The sequence below is a fragment of the Engystomops pustulosus genome, chromosome 5, assembly GCF_040894005.1.
Source record: "Engystomops pustulosus chromosome 5, aEngPut4.maternal, whole genome shotgun sequence".
Taxonomy (NCBI): Eukaryota; Metazoa; Chordata; class Amphibia; order Anura; family Leptodactylidae; genus Engystomops; species Engystomops pustulosus.
Window position 1 is genome coordinate 92,187,792 of NC_092415.1, and position 13,025 is coordinate 92,200,816.

Genomic DNA, 13,025 nt, shown 5'->3' on the forward strand with positions numbered 1-13,025 from the left:
GATGTTGTAATATTGGAGACAGTGGACAAGTTCATGAGGGTCTTGGACTTACTGCTAATGATTGGCTAATATGCCTCTACCTTAAGTTTTGAAATTTTTTTTGGCTTGCATCTTAATTTACTATGATGAACACAGAACAGATGGTTAACCTTAAGTTACTTTGAAAATGGCTCTTATTCTCTTAATGAGGCAAGGGATACCCAAATCTAACTAATAAAGAACTGAGACTGTACAGTTGTTCAGAGTGCAAAGAGGGACTCCTTGCATCATATTTGTCTGTGATGGAAGGACTCCCATTCCCTGCATTGAGCTTGGTCCAAGGGATCTGACCAGCACCTGGGTCCATTTCAAGACTGTGAGACCCAATGCAGGCTGATGTTGGTTATGACAATCTCTGTATAGTACTGCAGGATATATTGGCACTATGGAAAAAATGACAAGGTATTGTGTAAATATTGAGAAGCTTGGTCACAGTAAATGTATTTTTGTCACAGTAAGGACAACTACTTTCCTCACATGCAATCAATACTAGTGGATACTTTAAAGGGTTGTTTCCTTTTGACTATGACTTAGTACACAAATAAAGAAAAAAAATGCTTTCATGAATTACAGGCATTTTATTGTAGTATTTTTGACAAGGTCATATTTATTCTACTTTTTCCACTGATTCTTCTCATAGTCCCAGCTAGAAGAGAAACCTGTCACAGGATTCACCCTCATGTCAATCATCCTTTTGGTTTGCATTGCTATCCATTCTTCAGACAGAGTGTGTGGGACAGGACCAAACACTGAAAAGAAAAAGAAACAATTAGCAAAAAATCAGAAGTTTCTCAATTTTTACAACAAATTTTGGAAAAGGAAATCCTGGAAAGTGGAAGGCTTCCACAACAAATTTATCGTCACAGGTTTGGTATTTCAAAATTCCTTTTTATGAATGAATCCACTCAATTTTATGTCAATTTCATGACAAGAAAATATAATATATATAATATTTCTCTGTCAAATGGCAACATAGTCTTTGCCTACCTGGTAGTCAGGTCCATCACTAATTGGGCAGCCATAGGATTTGCTGAGAATGCAGGTTTTGCCACCTAAACTGTGCAGCATCTGTAGAAACTATATGCATCAATGTCCAGCTATCTCTACCTGTATCCAGGCTAATGGTGCTCCAACAGGGTACTTCAACCTCTTTGTACAGATTTCCCCAATAAACATAACATTTCATTCTATAATATTAATATCTTACAACACTCTTTCTTTGCATTTTTTTGTGAAACCTAAAAACATAGTTCCAAACTCCTGAAACTGGAGAGTGGGACAGTTCCAATTTCCGCTCCTCAGGGCTCATATAGAGTGTGCTACACAGGTGGAGCAGGGTGCTTATGACTTCTGGAAGACTGTATGTCTGTTTTATGGAACATGAAGATTGGTTGAGGATTCTCCATCCAATTCTCAATGTCAGTCAAGTCAGACTTAAGTAAATCTTGGGATGAGATTGGAAGATTCAGATTAGAGGGATCGTTGATTTCTTGACAAATTTATGACACTCAGGTAATTCGGAAGGCAAAAGAATTATCAGAAGTTAACTTTTGGAGGAAAATAGGACAAGAATCCACCGGTGGGCCCCAACACCTGGCACTATGTCTATGGCCATGGCCAGTGATAGAAACACTACTCGATGTGGCTGCAATCGTCTGCTTGAGAACTATACTGAACGGAAAGCCATCAATGGCATCTGCATCTTTTTTTTTAATTTTTTTATTGTGTTTATTGATTTTTCGGCATTCAGTAAAACAGGTGCAAAATAGGTCACAGACCTAAAAAAAGGGGAGGGGGTAAATAGGAAAGGGTGGAAGCATCTGCATCTTCAAGCCATTGACAATGAGTGTGGTGTGGCCAGAGTGTTCCCTGCTGCACATCACATTCTGACCCTGGATTCAATCAGAGATTGTACTAATCCCCCTCAAAAAGCTGGTCATTGAAGTGAGGCAACATGCAATAGATGTGGGAACATTACTGCTGGGTTTTTCATGTTAGTTTCAGAAATATTTAAGTTGACATTGAATATTGAGGTATGAGATGAGAGAAGATTATGGGGCACACAAAAAGTACAAGAAAAAAGCCAGATGCAAGTGCAATGGTATATAAACCTTCATTTATGATAAGAATGGGCCCTGGAATAGAAAAATGTAATAAATGAGTTCGGACAGTTTAAAGTTAATGAAAACTACAACTTTAGGGAAAAAAGGACTTAAAGTTTTGATGTAAATAAGTAAGCCTTAGCTTAGTAAATATCGCTAGATCTGTTGCTACTTCTCATCCCAGCCTTGGAGCATTCTGGTGATCACAGTGCCATGTAGTACTTCTATGAGACACATCCCAGTCCATGCCAGGAGGGTATTCTTACTTTCTAGTATGCAGCCAGTTCTATACATTCATCCAGAGAGTGAACAAGGTGCCACTAGCTCTTCTAGCAAGTGAGACAACATATGAAAGTCCACCCTCATCAGAACAATTAAATTTGGATTTTGTTTGTTTGGAATTTGGAATTATTTGGAATTTGTCCTTTGCAACATAGCAGCATTTCCCTGCAAAACCAGTATTACCTAGCCAGCATTCAAGCTAAAGAAGCCCCAAACATAAGGGAACTATGGCCACCTCTCTTTAGCCTCTCCTGCATGTGGGTACCCTAAAACCTGTACTGGATTATATACACATTCCTGACACTGTCAGGAAAATTCTACAGTTATACACTGTTAGCACTCAATCTGTGCTGACTTTCACCATTTCAATAAATTATACATGCTCAATGGGGGAGACTCAGCGCTGACACATCACAATGCTGCCTATGACATCTCCCTTTAGGTACATCCAGCCAGCCATTACATCACAACACCTACACTTCCCTGGGCAACACAGATGTTTATATGGTTTGGTACAGGGGACATTTTACTTTGTAGGCAGGGGCCCACGTTGCTCAGAAGCCTGGGATGGATGGCGGAACCAAAATCTATCAGTGGCATTCTCCCAGGCCCTCTCTCCCTGCTGACGCCAACAACACAGCATAAATGGGACCCCCCTGCTGTGCTGGCCTGGTCTACCCACGTATACAGGCTGCCCACTATCACAGCCACCCAAACTCCCACCAGTCGGCACAGCTGCCCTCCCTCCCCCCGGCCGACGGCACAGCCGACTCCCTTCCCCCAGACCAACAGCACAGCCCTCCTCCCGCCTGCCTGATGACCTTTCTGCTCGTACTCCCCCAGGCACAGCTCCCCAACGGCATGGACCCCCAAACACCTATCCGTCGGGACAGCTGCCTGAACTCACGCCCACTGACTGCAGAGCTGCCTGCTATTATCTATCCTGTGATTTCGTATCTTCACATACACTTGGATTTCCATTCACTTTCAGTGAACTTAAACATATTTATCTTTGTTATATTCAACACAGTCTCCTTCTGGCCTGTTATAGTTTAATAAAGTATTATGAAATTTCTCCTAATTAAATGGTATAATCCCTGATTTGCCCTGTAATTCTACTGTAATGCCTGCCTCCCAGATCTTATTTTTAGTTTTAATATTGTCTGCAGCAACAAAACCAGATGGTGTTTTTCACAGCACTAATGAGGTGGATCAGATTTTCCCAGAGCTTAGCTTATTTGGCATCTAGAGGCATCAATACATTTAAAGACTAGATCTACGGAACTTATCATTGGGGGCTTTAAAAAACAAAAACTCTAATGGAAGTGTCAACAGGACCCCTTGACCCAAGTTGGGTATTGTTATATAATTTCACAGTATATTGAAAATAAATCTGTGCGCAGTTGGTACTTTACCTGCTACACACTTACCCCGCAGTTCCTAATAAATCAATGCTACCTGCCTAAAGCTGTTACGCCAATCTGCTTCCTGGCCCCTGCAGTCTACAGTGGGATTGTCTCTATTGTTTTCAACTAACCCTATACACAATCACCTGTATGTCTCTGAGTAGTAACTTAGGGTAACTGAATAGTTTTCAATGCAACCAAACTATATGCAAACCAATATTTGTCCACTTCTATTGGTACCTAGCCCAGAAGAATATTTATTCAAATGTCTAATTCTACACTTCTCACCAGCAATTGTATGTAGTAGATGCATCATGTCAAATGCAAAAAAATGCATTCACTTCAAGAGTATTTAACTGTTGATTTGTTTTCCAGTACACCATTTTAATAGTCCAATACATTTAGCTGTTACACTGTTCAGGTGTTCTGAAAGATAGGATACATAGCTGTATTTAGCAGAAGGCTCCACATTTTGGTTATGGAGGCTATGTTTTTTTTTGAGGGCTTGGTATAGATTGTAATGTATTGAGGGGTCACTGTATTTTGTAGACAAAATTGCATATTTCTTAAGCACAGGCACAGTGGGGCTCATTATGTTGTGAGAGGTATTTTATTTATGTGGGGCACAGTGTGGTCTGTTGCGCAGGCTAGAAAGGATTTAGGAGCACGGTGTGAGACATGATTTTTATATTTTGTACAGGAGTTTTTGCTGAAAGTGAGTGAGGTGTTTTCAGCAACACGGTGTGGATGTCCCTGCTCCTTTTAGCCTTTATGAGAATCTGTTTCCTTCTGCTTAAGACACAAAGGTGCTTTATGAAATATCTCTGGGTGAGACAATGGTTACTTAGAAATCACTGCATTCTCATAGTATTGACGCAATGACTTGTAATTGCAGACAGGGATAAATATGGATTTAATATGCATTTTTGGCCATCCTAATAGACTTATAGGGGGGAATTTACTATATGCCGGAGCTCCTGTGCCAGCATATGGTAGCAGCCTTGCCCCCTTGTTCAGCCATAGAAGAAGTGATAGATCTTCCCTGTAGCCCTATTATAGCACCTTTTGCCCAACTGTCAGTTTAAGGCATTTGGGCGCTGGCAGAATACCTCAAAGTGATTTTTGCATAATGCATAGAAGCAGTGTTATTCCTGAGGTGTACACTGGGCAATTGATTTCTGACTATTTTGTTGAAAGGTTAGATACACCTTAAACAATTCTCTGTTGGGATACCTTGGACACTAAACCACTGACAGGCGCTTATGAATGGGTGTCGTAGTATCCCAAAGAGCCCTATGTGAACTTGGTACAGGCTTTATTAAAAAAAAAAAAAACAATTATACTCAGTAACACATATTCGTCATAAATTTGCCTCACTTTTCTGAGCCAACATGCTGCGGAAGGTAGAGACATTACTCTAATCAGGTTCTCTAAAATATTATAATGCTGCCTATTACATTAACTGCTCTTTTGAGCACATTTTATTTTTTCATATAAACCCTACAAAGTATGACAAAGGATTATAGTATATAAGGTTAAATAAAGATGTAGATCCATGAAAGCCAACCTATAGCATCTACAAGGTTTTAGTTTGGAAGAATTTAATGTAATACATTGATAGAGAGGAATGACAAGGAGCACAGCGGAGGAAGGACGTGCAGCATTGCAATGTAACACATGAGATCACATTGCCTAGCAACCAACTTCCTCACCCGCAGTAATCAGTTATAAGTTAACATTTTGTGCTCATTTAGATGCTCAGTTGTTAAGCATGTAATAAGATTTCAGTTTAAGTTATCTAAATGGCCTCATGAAAATATTCTGCTGAGTATGGCTTTCCAACACTGCATTATGCATAAAGGCATTTTCTTACAAGCCCCTAACAAAATGATTTAAAACTCGGATCCTGGGTGTTTAACCCCTTATATGCCGTGGTCAATCATGACCGTGGTGTGTAAGTCTATTCCTCCTGGATCAGACCTCCCCGGTGAGCTTACCGGGAGAACTGATCCATCCGAGGCCGATGTTGTCTGCTCACTATTCAGCTGGTTCTGCCTTCTGGCAGGACTTGGCTGCAACCAAATGAGCTTGCATCAATTACTTACATTACGCACTGCAATACATTTGTATTTAAGTGTGTAAGGGCTTCAACAAGCGATCAGACGAACACTTGTACAAGCCCAAGTGTGTAAAAAATGAATGAGGTTAAAGGTTCCTAACAGCGTAAAAAAAACCTAAAAGTTTCCTGTAATATAATTCATTCCTTTATTTATATAGTGCCAGCATTAGAATTATATTATTTTTCATCAAATACCCTCACCAAAAAAATTAAAAAAAGTTATGCGCCCTAAAATGATGGGAATGAAAAGAACAACTTTTTGCAAAAAAGTAAAAATACATCACAACCAGATCTGTCAACAGAAAAATACAGCCTCTGAAAAGAGATACTAAAAAAGATTACTTGTACATACTTGAGTATAAGCTGAGTTTTTCAGCACAAGACCCCCAGTTAGTACTCAACCTCCGGTGCTGTCCCCCGGAGTCCTCTTCTGCCCGCAGCCAGTCTTCGGGTTCCCAGCCGGGCCAGCAGATGCATGTCTATACGATCTGCTGCCACAGTACTATGACGGCAGTTTTCCAAAAATAAATCTAAAGTTTCTAAATCAGACTTCCATTTTGCCCGAGACCGGCAGTCACTGGAGTGAGAGTGCCCGAGACCGACAGTCACTGGAGTGATAGTGCCCGAGACCGACAGTCACTGGAGTGAGAGTGCCCGAGACCGACAGTCACTGGAGTGAGAGCGTCCGAGACACAGTCGCTGAATGAGACTGTCAGAGACGGTCACTGGAATGAGACAGACAGTGACAGAGACAGTCAGAGACAGTCTAGGACAGTCTATAGATACATATAAAATATTTTTGTTAACCCATTCTATTTTGTCACAGCTAAGAGCAGCTATTTACTATCCTGGGCAACACTGGGAGCTACAGCTAGTACCATTATATACTTAAAAATATATCACAGACATAAACATACATATACTATTTATGAAACATATATTCTACTCACATTTATATTCATATTTATGGTCAGAAACATTCACAAATACTATATATGCTATATGCTAAAGACACACACCCAGTGCATTTAGGCATGTAGACAATCTCCTGCAGTTCAAACCGAGCATCAGTATGGGGAAGAAAGGTGATTTGAGTGCCTTTGAACGTGGCATGGTTGTTGGTGCCAGAAGGGCTGGTCTGCGTATTTCAGAAACTGCTGATCTACTGGGATTTTCACGCACAACCATCTCTGGGGTTTACAGACAATGGTCCGAAAAAGAAAAAACATCCAGTGTGTGGCAGTTCTGTGGACGGAAATGCCTTGTTGATGCCAGAGGTCAGAGGAGAATGGGCAGACTGGTTCGAGCTGATAGAAAGGCAACAGTGACTCAAATCGCCACCCGTTACAACCAAGGTAGGCAGAAGAGCATCTCTGAACGCACAGTACGTCGAACTTTGAGGCAGATGGGCTACAGCAGCAGAAGACCACACCGGGTGCCACTCCTTTCAGCTAAGAACAGGAAACTGAGGCTACAATTTGCACAAGCTCATCGAAATTGGACAGTAGAAGATTGGAAAAACGTTGCCAGGTCTGATGAGTCTTGATTTCTGCTCCGACATTCGTATGGTAGGGTCAGAATTTGGCATCAACAACATGAAAGCATGGATCCATCCTGCCTTGTATCAACGGTTCAGGCTGGTGGTGGTGGTGTCATGGTGTGGGGAATATTTTCTTGGCGCTCTTTGGGCCCCTTGGTACCAATTGAGCATCGTTGCAACGCCACAGCCTTCCTGAGTATTGTTGCTGACCATGTCCATCCCTTTATGACCACAATGTACCCAACATCTGATGGCTACTTTCAGCAGGATAATGCGCCATGTCATAAAGCTGGAATCATCTCAGACTGGTTTCTTGAACATGACAATGAGTTCACTGTACTCAAATGGCCTCCACAGTCACCAGATCTCAATCCAATAGAGCATCTTTGGGATGTGGTGGACCGGGAGATTTGCATCATGGATGTGCAGCCGACAAATCTGCGGCAACTGTGTGATGCCATCATGTCAATATGGACCAAAATCTCTGAGGAATGCTTCCAGCACCTTGTTGAATCTATGCCACGAAGAATTGAGGCAGTTCTGAAGGCAAAAGGGGGTCCAACCCGTTACTAGCATGGTGTACCTAATAAAGTGGCCGGTGAGTGTATTTCTGCAGTAGTGTCTGACACTTATGATATAATCTGCAATGGATGCACATAAAGGATAAACAAATCTTTACAATAACAGTATTCCAGGTACGCACATTTAATACACACCCATACATTTATGTATACATGCATTTCAATACATTCATATAATATACACAAAGACGAAATGTATTCAATCACATTCATATACTTCTATTCATATGCTCACTCATACAAGGACACTGACCTTTCATGCTGAACCAGGTATGCAGTCTTCATAGCAGATGCTATAATACTCCCATCACCCCAAGATAGCAGTGTGTGTGTTTGAGGGGTGCACATAATCAATGCATGTGTGTATTAAAGACACATATACATTTTATTCTTCTTTATGGACCCATGATCTGGCAGATGCGAGCCGGGTCACTGTTGCACCCACAGCAATTGCAATCATTACGCACCTGACTCGCACCATGATATAGGTATCAATAGCATTTTTGTCCAAGAATTTCTCGAGCCCCCTTATTCCCCTCTGGTTTACACTAAACAGAATCCCAAAATGTAATCCAAGACAACCAACCCGTTCAGGGGTAAGACTGGTTACATTACTTATTTATTACCATTATTTTCATATCATTATGTGCTGAGCTTTCTATGGCTAAAGAAAATATGGTTTAAATAATTTACAGTAGTTTATTGATATTGTCTTAAAGCTGATACTTTAATTGACTCAATTTATTTTCTCACCACCTACGGTATAGACTATTGTAATCCATTTTAATCTTCCTGAGACACAAAAATAGGAGCACATCCCTTATGTAATCACTGGAAATCAATGGAAAGAAACATAAATAGGTTACATCTCCTTTGAAGTTTGTATAAAAAAGGGGCTTTCAAGAAATAAAACTTAAAGGAAACTTACCTTCAAGGATCTACATAACAAGGTAGATCCGGTGGTATGTTTCTAGTATCTAACTCATGCCTATAGTGTCCCTATCTAATCCTTTTAGCAGGCAGAAGTAGAGAAAACGCTTTTATACATATAAATGATCGGCAGAGGCTACTGGGACGTGGGAGCAAAAGCTACTCCACGCCCCAGAAGCCTCTGCCGATCCCACCTACCAAAGGTACTCGGCGAGCTCTTTACATGCTTTCCTTTCACGCTCTGGTCCCGAAGCCGGAGTTGTGCACATGCACCGCAGCTTCGGGTTGAAGGGTGTGCCGCTATGTGCAAATGCTCTACTTAGACTATCTATGCAGAGTGCAACCGCATGCGCAGATCTTAGGCTTTGGGACCAGAGAGTAAAAGGAACCAACCTAAGGAGTGAGCCAAGGACCTTTCGTAGGTGGAGCAAAGGCTACTGGAGCGTAGCCTTTGCCCATCATTTGCATTAATATAAGATAAGCTTTTTCTCTGCTTCTGCCTGCTAAAAAGGGAATTATGTAGGGAATCTATCTAATAGCTTCATCAGTTAGATAGTAGAAACCTACCATCAGATCTGCCTTATTAGTGAAATCCCTGATGGCAGTTTTCCTTTAATCATGGTGCAATGAAAGATTTTGTAATATTTGGATACACATTATGTGCATCAGTTCCTCAGATCTTATGTACAACATAGATTAAAACAAACTACCTGACATCAAGGTTGGTCTAATACTTAATGTTACTCCTTACATTACCTCATGTTGGTGCATCACCCATATGGAATACGGTTGCATCAGCAAAGAAAAAAATTGAGAAAAGAGAGCCTGAGTATTGCACTTTTATTCATTTGTCTAAATAGCAATGTTATGCAGCCGTGTATACACCCCCATAGATGGCAATGGGCACAGTGCGCGGTACGTTGGGCACAACGAGTGGTCACAAGTGCTGTGGTCACAAAAAGATAGAGACTGCTCTATCTTTGGCCATAAGAACAGCTGTGCGCCACTTTTTTCTATGAAGAGAGAAGAGAGGCGCTCACCCCTCCTCCTCTTCATCACTCCTGCCGCATGCCTACATATGTGTGCATGGAGCCTAAGTCAAAGTGTCTCTATTCAATGACAGCAAACAGAGATTTTTAAAATCACTCGAGATTGACCAGAAAAGTAGATGAAAAAGTTCTCTGAGTTTGTATATTACAATAGTTCACTCCTATAAAGAACACACTCCACTTAGTTTGATGACTGTCATCTAGCAAGGGACTAAGGCAAAGACTACTTGTGCAAGACAAGCGGACACATAAGAATTTATATCAAGTTCTCAATTTTGGCAGTTGAATAGGAAATTCGTTGAAGGAAAAGTCTGGTTGTCAGGCATTAAGTCTTTCATCAGTAAAGAGGTGGTTTCTTGTGCAAGGCAAACTCTAACACCAACCCTATTTTATCTCTACCGGCAGTTTAACTGACAGAAAGCGGCTTGCATTTACAAGAATGATGTACAGTTCATAGAAGGAGCCCTATTAAATCATCATCTCAACAATACTAAAGGCAATTCTGCTATTCTGGAACCAGGTCTGACCTCCCTGCAGTAACCACAGATGTGATAACCCTGAAACGGCAAACTGATGATGAATTATAGATAGCAGAGAGCAATACACAAAACCTACAGCAATTTCAATACATGCATATTACAAGTGATCACACTGGCACTAAAGGATTACTGTATGCTCCAATAATGACTCCCATTGACTGTAGGAAGACTTCTTGCTACCTACAGTCCACTCATTCCATATAATCAGCGTTCTGTCATTACTTATCCAATGCTATGCTTGTAGGATGTAAGCAAACTCTGTAAATGAAGATATGTGAAACAAGTTACCTATGTATGGAAGGGTATACAATATTCACACATAGCCAAATTAAAGAGACCTGTCAGGACTTTATAGCACCATTAACTAGCCAAAACAGCGGATGCATCATAGAAACACTATTGATATTATGCTTGTTATGTACTTGGTAGAAGAAGAATGTGAAGTTAGAAGGGGTTTATCAAATGGAAATTGGCTATAATTAGTCACAAAGGGGTCACCAAGGCAAAATTACAACACTATCCCATGTGCCATGGTGGTGCATCACACCCTGTGGAAGTGATTATTCTTCTCCGTTAGACAAGGTTCATATCTAGTTTTTCAGTCCCTTCAGTTCAGTATCAACTATCCTATAGATAACTCATACATTCTCACAAGGGTGTCACCACTATGGCCAAGGGCGAATGAGATAAGTCCTGGATTCAAGGAGCTATAACTTTGGATCTCTGGCACCCAAAATCTCAGGGTCTTTCTTGTATGAAAGAGGAGAATCTCCTCTCTCATAATAATCTAAAAGTTTATGTTTCTAGGTTCCAGGGATAGTGAGATATAGATGTTTAGAGTGCATTCACACAATCATTGGGGCAACGTATATCCGGCCGCAAATTTGCTATTGTACCCAGGCTCAGTACGAAAGCTCACTGTTCCGAGCCATGTCTGCAAAAAAAGATAAAGCATGTCCTATCTATGGCCGTGAAGTATTATTTTCTATGGAGACGGGAGTGGTGACCCCCTCCTCCCCTCCAGCGCGCTGCTATATGCCGATGTGAATGTAGCCTTAACGTGACAATTTCAGGTGCGATTTATATGTATATAAATCACACCTGACTTGCACTTTAACAGTTAATATCTGTGGATCTCTGGCAGTTAGAAACACAATTCTAGATCCTTAGTAAAGAAGATATTCTCCTTTTTCAGACAAAAAAACACTGAGGTGCCAGGGATGTAAAGTTATAGCCCTCTGAAGTGCGCCCCCTCCAGGTTCTTAGCCAGCAGGGTACAGTGAGAAGCTGGGGGAGGGTGCACAAAGGATCTTCTCACAGATAAAGTAAATATTGCCTGGTGACGTGACTCCGGGTCTGAGTATATGGCTGAACAGCTGTATGCAGTCTGGCCTGTATATGGCAGGTTACTGGTCAGCTACCACACAACAGTGACCTAAAGCTTTGCGGGTGATGGAATCCAGGATCACTGGTTAAAAAAGCGAAGTTGCTTCTATTATTTTATTGGCCAGTGATTAGGAGACAAATTAAAAGATTTATTCAAATCATGGAAGTGATCTGTCATTATAAAAATTGGAGTTGCCTCATACTAAGGATTCATCTGTACTTTTAGTGTTTTCCGTCCATCTAGATTAACAATACAATATTTTCAGATGTTTCCATATGTGGTTATGAACCAAATAGTTCTAAAAAGCTACATGAAACATTTTATAGCATTAATACTTAACACATTGCACGCAAATGGTTTATCTGGTAATTTACACTGAACACTGAGCAAACCAAAAACAAAGCACATTTTCATACATATTTTGTGCCAAAGTATTTGCTTTGTTCTCCAAAACAATTGCCCTCTTTTTCCTGGATGTTGTGCCCGCCTCTCCATACAACCTGCGTTAGGCTTACATCAGAGCGAGCTGTTTTGTAAACATTTCTCGTGCTTTGTGTGGTAATTGAAATCAAGGCTTTTGGCAGGTTTTCCCATGATACCAATGCTTATGTCATCCAGGCCACTCCTTTGAGACTTCATGGGAAAACTGACCAAACTGCTTTACTTGGCATGGGGAGAAGAGAATGTGATGGTAATACAACGCATGATGGTATGCATCTTCCTCCCTTACTTGGAATGCAGGTTATAGTAGGTGATAGATGTCCTCATTCTTGTGCTGTCATATAAACTACACACGGCTCATAAATTGTTTAGCCATTATGTTACCATACTGTAATGTTCCTAGTAAATCCACAGCATGTTAGAAAGATATTAGCATAATAATCTTTATTTATATAGCGCCATCATATTCCATAGCTCTTTACAAATCATAGGGGATATATACAAATAAAATACTACATGACAGAGTACAAAGAGTCTTATGCATTCATACAATTACTGGCATTACCTAGAATCTACAAATTGAACTCATCCTTTATATGAAATCAGTATC

The 13,025-nt window shown here is 40.7% G+C and overlaps 1 protein-coding gene across 2 annotated transcripts in view; it reads right to left on the bottom strand.

Annotated features, from left to right (window-relative positions):
- Window positions 1-614: 614 nt before the first annotated feature.
- The window catches only part of LOC140134085 (cytochrome c oxidase subunit 4 isoform 1, mitochondrial-like), a 59,827-nt gene continuing 47,416 nt past the window's right edge, over window positions 615-13,025 (bottom strand). For both annotated transcript variants that reach the window (XM_072154729.1, XM_072154730.1), the window contains exon 5: window positions 615-788. In XM_072154729.1, coding sequence (XP_072010830.1) covers window positions 652-788 — 137 coding nt within the window. In that variant the 3' untranslated portion in view covers window positions 615-651. The remainder of the gene's footprint in view (window positions 789-13,025) is intronic.